Genomic DNA, 18,020 nt, shown 5'->3' on the forward strand with positions numbered 1-18,020 from the left:
ATTACACTTTTGTTTACCGAGTTGTCATGGAAGGGTGTCATGGTGGTGCAGTGGTCAGCACTGTTGCCTCACACCTCTGGGACCCGGGTTCGAGTCTCTGCCTTGGTCACGTGTGTGGAGTTTGCATGTTCTCCCCATGTTGTCGTGGGGTTTCCTCCGGGTACTCCGGTTTCCCCCTCACAGTCCAAAAACATGCTGAGGCTAATTGGAGTTTCTAAATTGCCCGTAGGTGTGCGTGTGAGTGTGAATGGTGTGTGAGTGTGCCCTGCGATGGGCTGGCCCCCCATCCTGGGTTGTTCCCTGCCTCATGCCCATTGTTTCCGGGATAGGCTCCGGACCCCCTGCGACCCAGTAGGATAAGCGTATTGGAAAATGGATGGATGGATAGTTGTCATGGAACCTGAGCTGGAGCTACTTTGAATGGACTGGGGAGTGGGGGGGGGCTTATACAGTATATTTAAATTTGTTCTTTGAAGCCTTGAAATGCACTTAATATCCATTAGGCCAGCTGCCTACGTCAGATGGTCATATAGCATATTTTGTATGTCCTGACAGTTCCCTTGGTCCTCACAGTGAGTTTTCTGTTTAGCTTCTCATCTGACATGTGGATGAATTATAGGTTTATGTTCACTAAGGTCTAGGTTTCAGTCTGCCATGCTGGTGTGCTCTCTCTTTTATAATGGTTGGGTTAGATGCTGTCTGGTTCAGTCCACTTCTTGAGGGTCCCTAGATGTTCAAACTGTGTGGTGTCTCGATGGGGGGTGGCTGGGGGGGGGGGGACGTTGCAACCTTCCCAAATAGTCAAAACCAGCCAATACAGTCCTCTGGTTCCTCTTAAATGGATCAAGACCTCAACCCCCCCCCCCAATGCTCAAAGCATGGATGGGTGCCCCCCCTGGTGACGTATGATGGAATTGCTAGGGGGAGGGGGGACTGGTGAGGGCAAACTGAGGTTTGAATTTGATTTTGAAATTGCAACCTTAAGAAAAATATGAATACATTGCATGATGGTATTAAATATATATTAATAAAGTATATTAAAATGTAATTAATAATTTCAATTTATTTGGGGTGTTTGTGTGGATAGTGGGCAATCAAGATAAGTTTGAATACCACTGCTTGGTTGGTTTGCCAGTTCTCTTTGGGTCGTGCCAGGCAGTGACCAGTAACACATTTATTCCTCCCCTACCTCATTTCCATCATCAGTGATTTTACGTTTTCCCTTTGTCACTTTATCAGTCTGTGGGCCTGACACTGCAAATGTTTAGTGTCTGTATGTATGCTTGTATGCTTTGATGTTTATCACTGGATCCCACAGCTACTTCCCCACAAAAACCGAGGTTCGAGCAGTGTCCTTCCCTCAGCGGTCTGATCTATAATTAATACCCTGCTGCTAATTTTAGTGCGCGAAGCTTCAGACCGTACGACTGCTTTGAAAAGTCCCTTCCTTGGTGTTTTTTATTATTTTAACCTTCATGGCAACTAAAAAGTGAAAATGAGGATAACGTGAGTTCTGTGAATTTGTGAATTGATGCAAAAACAATCAGTTACAGTTGATGTGACTTTGCTTTAGTTTCTTTTGCAAGTTATTGATATGCTTATATATATATATATATATATATATATATATATATATATATATATATATATATATATATATATATATATATTTCTGCTTATTAGTTTATGCATTGCTGTGTTGTCAAAGTTTTGTTCACCATATACCATGTTATGCAAGTTTGTGTATTGCTTTAGATGCAAGTAAGACAGGCTTCTGCTTGGGCTAATCTGGGATGTAGCCCAGGGCCCCTAGTTGTAGGGGGCCTGATTTTTTTACATTTTTTTCCTTCCTAGTTTTTACAGCAGCATTTGATGCTGTAGCTAGGCAGGCTCATAGCTCAAAAATGCCCCCCCCCCCCCCATAAATTGTACATATTCAAAGGCCCCTGTAAAGTGCTTCCGCCCCTGAATCTGCCAGGGTGTCCATGCCCCTACTGAGCCTCTGTAGGTAGGGTCCCCACCTCCACCAACAGGACCCTGGATGCAGGCACTTTCCAAATTACAGTCAGTAAATTCAGCTCACCATGTGCATTTCTTGTTCAGACGGTGTCACACCAGCACTGATTCAGCTCTTAGGTAATTTTGGAAGCTGTACTTTTGTGGTGTTTAGAAAGCACCCCATTAAGTGTCCATTTCTACTGGCGAGCCTTGACTTGCGAGCACCATTAGCCTTTGCTGGTGCCGCTTGTCTGTCTTTGCCATTTGCCCCCGTGTCTTTTTTTGTCTCGCTCAGGACACATTAAGTAATTTTGCAATATTTTGTGACCAATGCACCTGAAATTTTGGCAGTAACTATTTGGCCTCTTTGTTAAAATTGAAACGTCAAAAAGCTGATAGTCGGACATCTTTTATGGTTGACACTTAATGCTAATTGGTATTCAGCCTCTTTTGTTCGATGTGTTAGATTCCTGGTATTTGAAAATCAGTCCTTTTCATGTGATGTTTTCGCTTTTTTGTAAACCTGCTTGTGTGTGTGTATCTGCATTACAAGGGCATGACTTTGGGTTGATCATTAGGAGGGGTTTAGGTCTCCACCCATTTAAGGGGGTCCTTTTGTTTTGTATTGGTTGTATTGGCTGGTTTTGATTACTGGGGGGCCTACAAGCCCCCTCCCATAATTTACGCTCATGTCCGTATCTATAGTGCTCACAAGTCCACTTAGTCACTGTCCCTCCTGCTGCCTCTGTGTAGTATATAAGGCTCCAGATGGACACATGGGACACGAACAGGCCAACGTATCTTGGCAACTGCATCAGGCGCCAGCATCGACGACGCTGCTAACGCTGCTCTCATCTGCCTCTGTTTCCTTTCCAGTGGTACATGATCAGCATCGTTCACATCTACAACCGCTGGAGGAACAGTGAGATCCGCTGCTATGTCAACGGTCAGCTTGTCTCCTACGGTGACATGGCCTGGCACGTCAACACCAATGATGTAAGGAACCTCCCGCCATCACCAGATCATCTAAAGGACTCCAGAACTCCTCACTCTATCGCAGAGGGTGAAGCTGTGGAGAAACCTCATTTCACCTGCTTGTAATAAAATAGAAGTACCCATTTGCCTTTCTTTCTTCTGCTGATGATTGGTCTCTCGTCTTTACTTCCTCACGACCATATATATTGTAAATGAATGTTCCCCTCCTCCCCATTTTGATTTTTAGAGCTACGACAAATGCTTCCTAGGATCTTCGGAGACAGCAGACGCCAACCGGGTGTTCTGTGGACAGCTGGGGGCCATTTATGTGTTTAGTGAGGCGCTCAATCCCGCCCAGATTTTCGCCATCCATCAGCTGGGTCCTGGTTATAAGGTACGCTCTAGGGCCGACCGCCTGCCCCGGCTGCCTGGTGTGACAGGGCTGGTTGGAAACCATTTTGTGAACAACATCTTGTCTGATCTTTATTTAACCATTAAAATCTGGTTGTCACCATGATCTATATCTTTTGAGGGATGCTGATTTGAGTGCCATTTACAATCGTCTTAACATCATTTTATCCAGTACGTAATTGTAGTTTCTAGAATAATGGGACGAAGTCCAATTCATTTTAAGTTAGACTGTGATCAGTCTCTCGTGCCATTGGCTCTGTTAGGTGGTGCAACACTCAGATTGTGAGAATTGTAGTAATTCCTCAGCATTTGCTGAAGCTCTCCTTATTCTGAATGCCTCCCACTAATTACCTCCGATGGGAGATGGGTGCAGCTTTTGGCAGAAAAAGTATATTATGAAACATCATTATATTTAAAGAGTGGTGGCGATGGCTTTTGAGTGGATTTTGGAGGGAATCAGAGGCTGATGCTTATATTACCCGCACACACACACACACACACGCACGCTGCTGTGCGTCCCTCGTCTGGGCTGCTCTGAAAAACTTTGCTGTGCTGCTGTGGGGGCCACGGGCTGGGGCTCATGAACGGGCCGTCTCACAGGGGTGTCAGTTTCTCTCCGTTACCCCCAGTTACCCGACTCGGGTGACCTCACAAACGGAAGCCACATAATGTGGAGTGACCTTGTGCCTGTATGCCGTGGTGGATTGCTGGTTTCAGGGGAAACAGGGGGAGCGAGAGCAGATGATTTCCCCCCCCCATTTTTCACGCTGTAGGACCAAGGGAAGGGGGGGCATAGGCAGGAGGGAGACTGGAGCGCCATGCATCTGGTGCATTTGGAAGCTCTGCCAGCTGCCGTTTATCTTAGCAGAACAAACACACATGACAATTGGGGAGAGGGGGTGTTATCTCATTTAATGCTTTCATAAGGCATAACTTTTCCGGGCTCCCAGATGACACGACTGCACACAAAAGCTATATACGGCATCCTGAATCAAGTAGGTAATGTTATTAGCTGTGTTGTTGCTCTTGGCTACATTATCTTCAGCTGTCTTTGCGTCTTTCTACTCTCCATACATCAGGAATAGACGCAAATGTTTTAATTTTAGATTCCAAGGCTGACATTGTAGCATTTCTTGGTTTAATGTTTGTGACACATATTTTGTTTGGCAGGACAGGATTTAGCCCATGTGGTTAGTATGCTAACGTAGAAATTCCACTCTGGTATCAGCGCCTCAGAGTCTGTAGTGCTAGTTAATTTGGGTTTGTAGTTAATTCAGGGAATCGTTATCTGCCTAACGCAAATGGCAAACATCATGCCTATATGCTTCGCTGGGTCCTGAATTTGGATTATTTACAGACCACTGACCACAGCTCTGGGGTCCATGGCAACCGCAGAACAACCCTCCTAATGCATTGTGGGGTGTAGCTCCTAGTTTTCCAGATCCTGTCTTATATGGTTGACTTTAAAGCCTCGATGACCTCAGCGACCTCTCACTTCCATTGGAAATTTCAAATGGGGAAGTAATAAACCATCTGTTTGGGAGAAATTTTGCTCTTTACGTTTCTTTCATACTGTTTGTTCTGTGATCATTGCCTGTTTTTCTTGGCCTTACTGGTACACATTTTGTTGTCCATTGCATTTGAAATTCATGTTTTTTAATTGTTTAATAGAGCATGATACTGTGTAACATAATGATGTAGAATTGAAGGTTGTAGAGCATCTGCTGTTATCATGTGATATACCAGTTTGTATCAAAAAGCATTATGTAATTTATATGCAAAATATATTGAGTCTTACAATATTGTGAGGAAATAACCAGCATATATTTTGGGATGTTTTACTTTACACTAAATACAGCTGCAAAAACTGAAATAGATGGACTGTGTCATAAGAGATGCCCTGGCCTTCTTGTTCTTACTGTGAGTGGAACCCACTCCCACTAAATATAGGATATTTCAGGAAAGACCCCCTTATTATTCATTCAGAAACATTCAGATGTTGTTGAGAGTGCCTCATCTTGGTGTGCAGAACCAGCAGTGTGTTTGTCTTAAATGTCTTGCCATGTGCTTGCTGAGTGGGAGTCCTTCTGGTTGGTAGGTCTGGAAAGTTCCTAGTGCTGGATATTTCGCCGAAGCTCGCCGTTCTGCCTGTGTCATCTTCCACATCTTATGATTTGGACAGTGTGACTTGGCACTTAACCATCTCTCCTATTTGACTCTCCCTGCCAGCCCCTGGAGGATGGGCTCCCCCTTTGAGTCTGGTGCCTCCCAAGGTTTCTTCCTTTTTGGGAGTTTTTCCCTGCCACTGTCGCCTTTGGCTTGCTCACTGGGGCCTTTGGGTGTGGATGCTGTAAAGCGCTTTGAGACGATGCAATGTCGTGATACTGCGCTATACAAAAAATAAATTTGTTTGTTGTTGTATTTGACAAGAGGGTTGTGTTTCTCAGCTAAACTGAGCCCACTGAAAGGCAGCATGTGGCTTCTGGGATGGAAACCAAAGAAACATGCCAGGGTACCTGTCAAAAGTTTGAGTACACCTGCTTGGAATCATAATCTATGCTTTAATCTGCATATTCTTCTGGTCTAATGAGTTGGAGTTTAATTTCACTTTCAACTTGTGTGGAATGAACTGGACCAGAAGTATCAAAGCAATATGTTACCGATATTTGGTGTTGGCCCAACCCTGACAGCAGAATACACTGAGCGGGGGGCTGATGAAATTTGCAGAGTGGGGGGGACAGAGGAGGCATCCGATTAGTTTTTTTTCCCTCTTCACTAGTATCTGCTCACTAATAGCCCCTGAAAGTCTCTTCACGTTCCTCCTCCCTTATGGGTGGTCCTGCTCCCTGTAGTATTGTATGTATTTCACTTAGTAAGTAAAGAAAATAGAGAAGAATCAATTCTCGGAATGAAACACTCAGATCGAAAGAATCAATGTTTTTGTATCGATCTGCATATCCAAAGCAAACAGTCTGCATCACTTGGAACTACCATCAACGACGTATCCCTCTGACTGGTGCTGTATTATCCCAAAGCTCAAGGTTACTGTTCTCCCTGAGAATGTCAGTGTTGTGTGTGTGTGTGTGTGTATGTGACAGTCATGTGTTTGGTGGGGGGGGGGGGGGCAGAGGGGGAGGGAGAGATAACACTGGGAGCCGGGCAGATTTATGTTTGCCCGTCAGGTTTCCTATGGATAAACAACGGTGAAAAGATAGTGGCCATTTGCAAACACGGGGCGCCTTCAAATGTGGGCGTCTCCAAGCTTACCTGTCAGCCACGATTTATGCTGCGCTTTGTCTCTGTCAGTGAATCTCCAAAGCTCTATCAAGGAACCAGCCAAAACCAGAGTAATCCAGGTGTCAGAGATGTATAAACATATGGATTTTAATACCCTTCCCTATTGCTATTCACTCTACCTTACCCTCCTTGACAGAAGACACATGGTATCTCTCCTGGGGTCATTGAGGCCGTTCTTCACATCGCCGTGAGCGAGCATCGCAGCGGTCATTGGGAAATATCATTGACGAAGGTGGAAGGTCTCTTGCATGAATCGCGTAACATGAATGGTGCTTTAGAGTGTGTCGACAAGGGTGAGCCCTGGCGTTACTCCCCCCCCACAGAAGTAGTGCGATGACTCACTGTGCGCTGTGTTCACTGTGATGGGGTGGGTGGGAGCGGTGGACTGGCAAAAGCAGTTTTGTCCCTTCCTGCCCCCACTCTGAGGTCAAGTTGCTGAAGGTTTGGGGGGGGGGGGAGGTATTAAGAATCTTAAAAGTAAGATAATGGTACCGTGTTATTACTGGAGCAGGTCAAGGGCGTCATTATGCTCTTTGCCGCTGCAAATACCATTTAAGCTGTAGGCGTAACTTGTGAGTCTATAAGCTTTTGCGCTATAATGGGCTTCTTTTATAATATAGCATGGCTTCATTTTACAAGCACCAGCCCCAGTCACCTCTGCCAGCGTTTTCCACTTGACTGTAATATCCTCCTGGAGGTCTCGTTTAGGGATTAGCACACCTGAACTTAGCTGGGAATATTTTCCGGTTTTGCGGTGAATTTCACACAGATGACATAAAATGTGCGGCACAACATGAAATAAAGCTCCCCCGAAATGCCCATAACAATGTGCTGTGATTTAAAACAAAAACAATTAAACATGGGGCGACATGCTTGAGGTGAATAACGGCCTGCAGGCCCCACTGCAGCCTGGGGATTTCCTGTACTTGCAACCTGGGCATGTACATTGGGCATGCTTGGGGGCCAGTTTCAGATACTGAAGGAGCTGGAAAGACTGCTTAGAAGCAAAGATGCAGAACCTGACTGGCTTTGGTTTGTCTGCATATTTGAGGGACTTTAATGCTCTTCCCATAGGGGGTTGGTTAATTTTATGCTTTTTTCAGCATTTGCTCCAAAACTACCAGAGCTGTTCAGTATCATATAAATGTCTGTCAGCATCAAGGCATGGGTGTTTTTTTCTTAGCCGAATATTGAGTTTTTAGAATGGCTAAACATGAAAGGACTCCTACGTGGAAAATAAAAAGCCAAATTTTGTAACGATGATTGCTACTGTGAGTCTATTCCCTTCAGGATTTTCTTTGCTTTGGTTGCCATTCTGTAAGTTGTATATGAAATAGACAAGAATGTTGAAAGAATTTTGAGATGTATGTCCCGCTTCTAACATTGAAGTGAAGTGTGGGAGAAACATAAATCCTCATCTTGTAGCTTCACAAATATAATTTCACAGTGGAGATGACGGCTTAGTGCTGGTTTATGCCGGTGTTTCTCAACCCGGTCCGCTGGGACCCCCAGACAGTCTGCTTTTTTTTTTTTGCTCCTACCAGGAAATGGGAGGGAGCAAAAATGTGGACTGTCTGGACTTTGAATGTCTCTCTTGAAATAAATATCCACCTGTTCAGGTCACTAAAGTTAGATGGTTGGCAGCTGCGGTAAATAAGTTCTGAAGTGGTTTAGGTCCATTTGAGGAATTGAGCAAGAGTCGTCTGGTAGCAGGGAATGGATCAGAGTGTTGAAGAGATGGTGAGTGTGTTCTCCAGGCAGGACCCAGATGAAGTAAAACAGGTAATGAGATGGGCGGTATGGAGCGCAGATGTCTCCTGATTCTCATGTAGGGGGTGGTACCTTCTGGGCAGCTGTTTACACCAGCTCTAAGATTTGTGCAGTATTTTTTTTGGTATGAAATTCATTGGCTGGCTTTAATGACTCTACAGACTTCCACAGGCTGTTAGTCTTGTTCATCTTATCCAAGAAAACAGATTTTTAATTACTCTACAGCCCGCCTTCACAAGCCATGCATGCTACTTTATCTTAATTAACATGGTGCCAGTGGAAGAGTTAATTCAATAATGGGTCAGAGATTCAGGGCTGACAAGTTTTCATAAGTCTTTGATTATTAATAGCCGGTGGTCTCAGGAATCAATGAATAAAAATCAAGGTTGAGCAGAAAAAATATTTGGACACAGGTCTTTTTTAAAATGAATGTCTGAGATAATTGTAATCATTGGGCTTTCTTGGCTTTGTCATTGGGAGAATGTGGGCATAGATGCGATGATGACAGTCTACATGATTTGGGTTATTTGTGATGTTTTGTACTCAACTCAGCCCATTTGTCAGTCAGCATGTATTTTGGCTTCATGAGCCAATTGGCAATCTCACCTTTGTTCCCTAGGTTGGGAGCCCCATGGTGGTTTTCTGGTTAACCATTTGTCTCGACCCCTTTATGCATTGCCTCTCCTCCTTCTCCAGAGCACCTTCAAGTTCAAGTCGGAGAGCGACATCCACCTGGCCGAGCACCACAAGCAGGTGTTGTACGACGGCAAGCTGGCCAGCAGCATCTCCTTTACCTACAACGCCAAGGCCACCGACGCCCAGCTCTGCCTGGAGTCCTCGCCCAAGGAGAATCCTTCCATCTTCGTGCACTCGCCCCATGCCCTCATGCTACAGGTCGGTTTGATTTTAGTTTTTCATTATTTAAGGCAGTTTTTCCCAATCTGGTCCTCAGGGATCCACAGCTGGTCCATGTTTTTGCTCTCTCTGAGCTCCCTCCCGGCTCGATGAGGCCCGCATTGGGAAATTTGGGACTGATTCAAGGTGTAATCTTTATTCCCATATGACATGAGAGTTGTCTTATCCAAATTCTGGATGGTTCTCCTGACATGGGTTTCGCTGTGTTTCTGGGTGGCTGTTAATATATTTCCTTTTCACTGGAAGGGTGATAGGAATCACAGTGCTGGACAATGATGGTTGGTTTCACTCTGTGCATCTCTGGCCTAACCTCCCTTTGCCGTCTCTCCTGGCAGGATGTGAAGGCCATAGTGACACATTCCATCCACAGTGCCATTCATTCCATTGGCGGAATCCAGGTGCTCTTCCCGCTCTTTGCCCAGCTGGATTACCGCCAGCAGAATGACAGCCAAGTGGAGACCACTGTGTGGTGAGTGTGCCTAAAAGAAAAACACAGCAGCTCAGAACGTCACTGAGGTCCTGCCACCCATAACATCATTCAGCTAAAGAGAAACTTGCTGGTACTAGATATATAGTGATTTCAGGGGCACTTTGGTCAATTAGCCAGTTCTGACTTTTATGTACTGGCTTGCAACATGGAAGCAAATGGCTGAGATGTTAGGGTATCATTAGCCATGTTGCGTTAAAGTTTAGCGCAAATTATAGGTAAATTTAGTGCAAATTATAAGCAAAAAGTCAACATCGTTAAATTGTGACTAGGGTGTGATTCTATTGAATGTCATGTGAATTGTGCTCGCTATTAGTAATCCTGCAAGGCTAAGATCCATGTCTCATACTTTAGCGTGGAGTGGACTTTCCTCAAGTTAGTACCTCAGTTGAAACACTCAATATCATGTCCTACATATCTACCAATTCGCAAATCCCATTTCCATTGCAAATTTTGCAAATTACTTCTTTCTTGACTCCAAAAACCACCTCAAGCGAACGTATGATTTTTTCCCCCCACATTATCTGAGTGCTTCTTTAGAATCTGAGTGTTTCCATTAACGTTTTTTTCAGTTTGCGTCTTCGAAATGCACAAAATGATAGTGGAAGCGCCACTATTGTCTGTATGTGCATGCCTGTTCTGGGTACTATCTTGGATCCGGTTGTGAGGCAGATGAATCCGTGTTTGCATTCCGTCTCTAGGGCTCCCTCGTCCCTGTTTGTGCCATGTGCCTGGCAGTATGTTTGTAATGGCGAGTCTGAAGACCCTTGGAGTATGGGGGTATGGTCAGGTACAGATTTGGCTGTGCTGCACAGCTGAAGGATCTGCCAGCAAAGATGTGTGTGTGGTCCCACAATTGGACATGCCTTATAGACCACTGAACCCACTGGAGGATACGCGTTGAGAAGGTGGCTTTCTGATTTTTGGGAGAGCTTTTTCTCTGTGAACCTCAGGGGAAGATGATAAGCACAGAATGTCACACAAAGACTCTGCGGTGTCTGTGAGCGGCTTTTTTCTGAAGTGAAGGACCAGAGGGTGGGGAGGGGTTTTTGTAGACCGTGGATGAGGTAATCAGAGACAGTTGGTGGGATTTAAGGGTTTGTCGAAGCAGTTGTATCGCTCTCTTCTTCAGTCTGAAATTCTTGATGGACCCATGGGAATGGCAGCTCTACCATGGAGTAAACCCATCCCATCCCCCCACCACAGTGCCCCAGTATACTAGTTACCCTAGTGAGTTTGGGTATATGGTTCTCTGGTGCTCATTTGTCCTGCTGCCCTGTCTGGTTTGGACTGTTGCTGCATTGTAGCCCTAGTGGGAGCATTTTTGTGATTCTCTCGATTGAGCTGCATTCCCCGAATGGTGCCAGGAAGCTCTGTGAAGTGAAAGGCAGATTTCCCATCCTTAAAGACAAGTGCTCTGTTCTTTATGATCAGAAGAAAAGAAATGGTTGTACAAGAACTGTATCGAGAGAATGCTGTAAAGTATGTTTTGATATTTGTCTCATCTCAGGATTAAAAAAGTAAATTCATGGTTCTAATTTTCAGTATAAGGAAGGGCAGTACTTGTATTAGAGGATCGAGTGTGTTTGCATTGGAAAACAAACACTTTTGATCTAAATATTTAAGACCAAAGTGAGCCTAATTAAAATCACTGCCTTGGTATCAAACAGAAAAGCCATTTAGTTTCCCCCAAAGAAATTTTTAATTGTGGTTGGTTATAAATTCTTTACAGACTAACAGTGGGTAATAAGTATTCATTTTCTCTATGAATGTATATAAAAACAGCATGTTCTGTTTTTCACTTTCCTATTTGTTCAGTTGATTTTTTGCTTTCACACCTAAAAATTTTAACATTGATTTTGCTTATTATTCATCGGTTATGTTTGAGTCAGTTAATATTTTTACTTTTGAAATCCTTCAGGGCTTTTCTGTATTTTTCTTTTTGTACTGGTGATTAAGAACATGATGGTCGATTTAGAGTGTTAGTGTGTGTGTCCCTAACAGGGTAGTTAAAAACCTGTTTTGTTTTTTTTTTTACGTTGTGGGGACCATTTTTCAGGTACCCACCGAGATCTGGGAACCCAATCAAAAAAGTAAAAATGTCAAAAGTCTCAAGTTTTATCTTGTTACAAAAAGGTTAAGGTTAGGGCTGGGTAGGGATTTAGGTCGTCATGTTGTGATTAGAGTTTTCCCCAATGGACAGTCCCTGCAAAGATGTAATTACAAACCTGTGTGTGTGTGTGTGTGTGTGTGTGTGTGTACGTGTACATGCTCTGCAGTGCCACACTCCTAGCCTTCCTGATGGAGCTGCTGAAGAGCTCCGTGGCGATGCAGGAGCAGATGCTGGGAGGAAAGGGCTTCCTGGTGATCGGCTATCTACTGGAGAAGGTGCTCTACTAAACAGGGACACATTGCATGTTGAATTACGTGGATGGCACACCTGGAAGGAACAGCGATTGGCTCGATCTAATTGGTTGGTTGACTTCTTGTTTTCCTGACTTCTCTGACGACTTGGCCCTCTAGTCGTCAAGGGTCCACATCACCAGGGCGGTTCTTGAGCAGTTCCTGTCCTTCGCCAAATACCTGGATGGCCTGACCCACGGGGCACCCCTGCTAAAGCAACTATGCGACCACATCTTATTCAACGCTGCCATCTGGATCCATACGCCAGCCAAGGTGAAGAGCTGTAACCTGACTCGTCAGCCTCCACCTTCTGCTGCTTGCAGTCCAGGTGCAAGTGGGTTAAACAATGTCAGGCTGAATCCATCTGGTGTTGGTCAGTAATGTTCAGGCATATCTAGAATGAATACTGACCCATTGGCAGGCGCTGTTAGGGTTCAGGTATAGCTACAGCCAATATAAATCTTCGGGTCCAGTACAATGTTCGGACATTGTTTCCGGTGCTCACACCGTGTCTGTATCTGTCAGGATCTTGGCGTCACTGGAATCTGTGTGATGCGGAGTTTCAGCAGAGTCAAGCCCAGACACGGGCATTTCCTGATATCACGCAGAGTATAATTGGTGAAATGTCAGCCTCTCAATCTACCAACAAAGTTAAAAGTAGCCCAGCTATGATGGATGTGCTAATTGGCAGCAAGCTGATAATGATCTTCTCAGATCAGCCAGTTTCTTCGTAATTCATGAATATGGCCTGATGATGTGAAGAAGCCAGCTTAATTGCCATTTATTTAATTTTTTGTGTAATTGATGTCATTGAATATTGTCCCTGTGTGTGTTTTCACTGTTTCCCTATCCCTCAGGTCCAGCTATCTCTGTATACCTACCTCTCTGCGGAGTTCATTGGTACAGCCACCATCTACACCACCATCCGCCGGGTGGGCACTGTTCTGCAGCTCATGCACACTTTGAAGTACTACTACTGGGCTGTCAACCCGCTGGATAGCAGTGGCATCACACCCAAGGGCCTGGGTGAGTGTTTAGCACCCCTCTTGTCTGGCAGAAGGCCCCAACCTTGGGGATGGTCCCATATTCCTCTTTGGACACAGTTCTGATTGGTCAGTTTTAATAAACTAGGCTCTTGATCTGATTGTCATTACCTCCTTTGGTGTGAAACAGTGGGTAGCCGAATCTTGACGGACTATAGCATGGGACTCTGTTGATGGACACACTTCTTTGTACGAGTGAAAAGATGTGTGTATGTTTGTGTGTGTCTGTGTCCTTGCTGGTGGCTACAGAAATGTGTCTGTATGCCTTATCCTGCCTCGGTCAGCCCGTTTAGCAATTCTCGGTCGACACCAAGAAAAGATAAACATAAGTCTGTGTAAATACATAAATCTGTATTTGCTATGACCGTAATGTGAAGGGGTGAAAAATCCCTTCTGCCTTCAGCAAAGTCAAAGGCAGTTACCGCGAAGATCATTTTGATTGACGTGTTTGAGCCACAGTAAATCGGACCACTAAAAGGCTGCTGTTCGTGATAAGGCATGTTCCGGGTTGTTGATGGCCTCACTGTCTGCCAGATCACTGTTGACAACGCTCTTGTTCACGTCAGCCGTCGCTAACGATGCCTCCCGGGCGACAGTGGGCAAAAGGTAAACGCTGAAGTAGAATTCCACACCCGTGGAAATCGCCTGCCGCGGGGAGGAAGTATTACCCAGGGGGAAGTTGTTCCATGGGGCTCATAATAATAGGCATAGCAGCTGAATCTCAAAATTGACTGGTGTGTGGGATTGAAATTGGAATCTGTGAGTAGTTTTTGGCTCATGGGAGTTTTACTTGCGCATAAATGTTCTGTGCACAGAAGGAGAAATTATTGGTTCAGAGAGAGAACCAATCAGATTGTAGAGGAGGTGGGTCCAAGCAACTAGGGGAGGCGGGACCAACCAATCACATATCTTCTGGTGCTAAAGGTGATAGAAAGACTTTAAATTGAAAGCTTGGTGTCTTGGACAAAAATGGATTTTTTACAGGTTGTGTGCAGAGTTCTTTTATGACTTTTTTATGGCTTCTGTAGGGTGAACTGGGGTGCCCTTTCCAGTAGGATGTATCACTTTGGTACCACGCTGTTTGAGAACCATACTCAGGTCACCCCTCTTCCACAGTGTCTTTTATGACCAGAAAACATGCTTCAACTGCTCAGCTATCCCATGGCATCATTTGCATTCTGTCGTGCACAGTCTGGTGGAAGGATATACGGCGCTAATGATCCACGATTGAGTCAGAGCCTTGCCATGATTCCCCCAGTGCCATTCCCAGCCATATAGCTCTTTTGTCTGACCTCTGATCCTTTACGAGATCAAAAGGCCTCAATGTGAAGTTTGTTATTTTTCGTTGCATTCCTTTTTATTTACACGCTGCATTATGTGGCTCGCTGGGGCCAGTGACTGTGGCGGGGAAATCGCATAACATCCGATCCCGCTATAGGGCTGCCTGCTTTCGGCACCATGTCACGTCCGACTTTGGTCTGACTGGTGCAGAGTTTCATGGGAGCCCCTATGATCCCTCTCGTCCGACTTCTCTCGAATCATCAGAGTGGCAGTTTTATGCTAAAGGAGCCGTTTTATAGCAGGTGGTGTGGTTTGTTTGGCTCGTGCGCTGCTGTAGTAACACACATTTGCGAGGGATTTTGCTCTGGCAATTGTCTGTACACGCGCAGAACGGGCACACCGATAAGGGATGATTTACAGCATCCACACCAGCTGTCACACATGCACATGAATATCCTGGAAGCTTGCACCGAGTCTATGGGATACTCACCCGTGTGTGATGGAAACTGGATGGGTTGTTACTCTCGGCTTAGGAAGGTGGGCGATGGCGTGATAGGTCTTTTAAATCTGTGACAGTCAGCTCCCTTGGATTCTGTGCGCCTGTGTGCTATTCCTAGCCTAGCTGTTTTGAACATATGCATTGTGTCACCCCCCCCCCCCATGCATTTCCTCTTTTTGCTCAAGAATGGAGGATTTGTCCATGAGCCAGTGAAAGAGCGGAGCGAGAAAAGGGTTAATGAAGTGTTCAATTATAGAAAAAAATTAATTAGAAAAGTGGGGCATCTTTAAGGGAGCAACCTCCATTATATCAGTTTGTGTAACATGTTCTGTACCTTTCAAATAGTACAACTCTGGAGAGTGGTTTTGAATTAAAGCCATGCATCACTCAAATTGCCCTGCTCTCACACAGAGACAGAGACACTCGCACACACATGTTTGGGCACAGGTATGTTTTAACAAGGACAGGGGGCAGGCGGACTGTGTTTATTGTTCTGATTTATTTTTTTTGTTGCTGATTGGCCATTGGAAGCTGCTTTATTCCTCGTCTATCCAAACAGCTTGACACAGCAGCTATCGTGTGTGGAAAGGAGACTTGTGCAAGGTCACGCCATGCATCTCAATGGCCTGATCATTCCATCAGCTTAATGAATGTGGATAATTAGCAAAAGCTAGGGGGGAGCAAGCTTGTGTGTGTGTGTGTGTGTGTGTGTGTGTGTGTGTGTGTGTGTGTGTGTGTGTGTGTGTGTGTGTTTGGCCTGGCCTCCCTGAGTAGATTTCATCAGAACTGTGCAATAGTGTCTTCCACCTTCTGCACAGACCTATCTAATGTATTTGATTATTTTCTGTGTGAGTAGATGGCTTTGGGTGTGGGATCAGCTGCCCCCCCCCCCCCCCATGGAATTCAAACCGGCGACTTTCTGATTGCAGCTTCCTTTGCTTTTATGCCTTGAAATTGCTTCTCAAAAGTAAAATTTAAAATGCTAATAATAGCTGTATTATTACATTACTGTGTTACATTCTATATTCTGTATCTAAATTAACTGACTATCAAAGGATGTTAATAGAGTCTTTGTAGTCTCAGACTTGTAATCCTGCATTTCATGGAGAACAGGAATGGAACAGAAGTAGGCTAGTGTTCCGGCTAATCACGACGCAGTCACAGGACCAAGTTCCGCTTCACACGGTCTTAAAATGGACCCGGAACCAATACTGAAGCTTGTGGCGCTTTAGGCAAGCTTTACCAACAGCACCCCCATGTAAGACAAAGTGGAATTGACTGTGGTGCCCCTTCACAAGATGGCGCCCTAGGTAGCCGCCTATGTCGCGTAGTCGATTGACTGCCAGTGAACGGGATGACACATCAGGAAGATCTGGAGGGAAGCTTGTGGCTCTGATGAGGGCGATGCTGTTTTCCCGGTTCTGCTTGGATAAGCCTGAGCATTCCAAATGGAATTCTGCTGGAATTTCAGTGGCTCAGTAGATGTCATCGATGCATTTCTTTGTTGGGGACACGGGGCAATAGATCACAGAGTAGGTCTTGCCAAATGTAACACCTACATCAGAGGGCATGTCAGGGGTCTTGGGTCCTGGTTTATTTGACCTTGAATTGAATTTAGGTCTTCTGTGCAGGTATCAGGCAGGCAGAGCGCCCCCTGTTGTCTAACCCCAGTGTGTCCTTGCAGGCGGACCACGACCCTCACAGAAAGAAATCATATCACTGCGAGCCTTTATGCTGCTCTTCCTCAAACAGCTCATCCTGAAGGTAAGCCTCCACAATCTCTCTCACGCTTTCCTATGTTATGGCTTATTGTCTGTGTCTGTGTTTTTATCCAGTAAATTTAAACGTTTATGGGGAGCAATTGCTGTACCAGTTGATCCCCCCACCCCCATTTATGTTTTTTTGTTTGTTTGTTCTGTGGGTCATTGTCCCAGACACTGTCCAAGAGATTTATTTTCACGAGGGTCTATTGTGCTGTCGTTGTCTTTTTTTGAAAGGCACAGTGTTGGTTGCTTAGCATCTTGTTTTTTCCTTAAACAAGGCTGATTTCCCAGCGTGGGCTACTCCTAACCCCCCCCCCCCCCCCCAAACCCCAACTTGTCACATGACTGAGATACGTGGGCTGCCTGGGGGCATGCTGGAGATAATGTGCTTTTAAATGTAAATACATTTCAGTGCCAAATCACATCAGGAGTCTGGACCCTAACAAACGTTACCCTCTGCTCTCTTTTCCCTTGTCGATCAGATCATTAAATATAACGTTTGCTGTAATAAACATTTACTCAAAGAAAAATAGCATAAAACTAGTGTGAAGGGACATAAAGACTTTTTAACATACTGGTGCTATTTTACTGAAATGGTGAATGAACATTAGTAAACCTTAATACCTTAGGAAACCAGTGTTTTCTTGGCTGCACGGAATCCTTTTTAAAGACGCATGTGTGGCACACGGTGCATGTAAAGACCTGGTGGAGAATTTCTTAACTGTTTGGCAGGATCGAGGCGTGAAGGAGGACGAACTGCAGAGCATCCTCAACTACCTGTTAACCATGCACGAGGTGAGTGCACCGCTACGACACGTGCTTGTAGATGTCTCTCACTGGGTTGCTTGTTTGCAACACAGAGCCTGATTGGTCAAGCAACTGAATCTGTATAGTCATGATTGATGTTTTTTTTTTTTTTTTTTGTGGGGGGTACAAGTCTGCCAAGAAACCCTAATCGTCCCCTGGTTTTCCCAGAAATAGCCCCCTGCTGCCCTTTATCAGTGGTGTAGTGCTTGACCTGTTTTGACGACCCGCAGGACGAGAACATCCACGATGTGCTGCAGCTCTTAGTCGCCCTCATGTCTGAACATCCCACGTCCATGATCCCTGCCTTCGACCAGAGGAATGGGATACGGTGCGTGCAAAGACAACGATATGTATTCATACATGTACACGTA

At 45.1% G+C, this 18,020-nt stretch overlaps 1 protein-coding gene across 13 annotated transcripts in view; it reads left to right on the forward strand.

Moving 5' to 3' along the window:
* Positions 1–18,020, forward strand: part of nbeaa (neurobeachin a) — a 168,979-nt gene that overhangs the window by 58,051 nt on the left and 92,908 nt on the right. For all 13 annotated transcript variants that reach the window (XM_048984060.1, XM_048984068.1, XM_048984059.1 and 10 more), the window contains exons 7-16: positions 2,875–2,994; positions 3,221–3,367; positions 9,148–9,345; positions 9,702–9,835; positions 12,133–12,241; positions 12,377–12,529; positions 13,114–13,282; positions 16,764–16,843; positions 17,575–17,637; positions 17,880–17,977. In XM_048984060.1, coding sequence (XP_048840017.1) covers positions 2,875–2,994; positions 3,221–3,367; positions 9,148–9,345; positions 9,702–9,835; positions 12,133–12,241; positions 12,377–12,529; positions 13,114–13,282; positions 16,764–16,843; positions 17,575–17,637; positions 17,880–17,977 — 1,271 coding nt within the window. The remainder of the gene's footprint in view (positions 1–2,874; positions 2,995–3,220; positions 3,368–9,147; positions 9,346–9,701; positions 9,836–12,132; positions 12,242–12,376; positions 12,530–13,113; positions 13,283–16,763; positions 16,844–17,574; positions 17,638–17,879; positions 17,978–18,020) is intronic.

The sequence above is a fragment of the Brienomyrus brachyistius genome, chromosome 18 (assembly GCF_023856365.1).
Source record: "Brienomyrus brachyistius isolate T26 chromosome 18, BBRACH_0.4, whole genome shotgun sequence".
Classification (NCBI taxonomy): Eukaryota; Metazoa; Chordata; class Actinopteri; order Osteoglossiformes; family Mormyridae; genus Brienomyrus; species Brienomyrus brachyistius.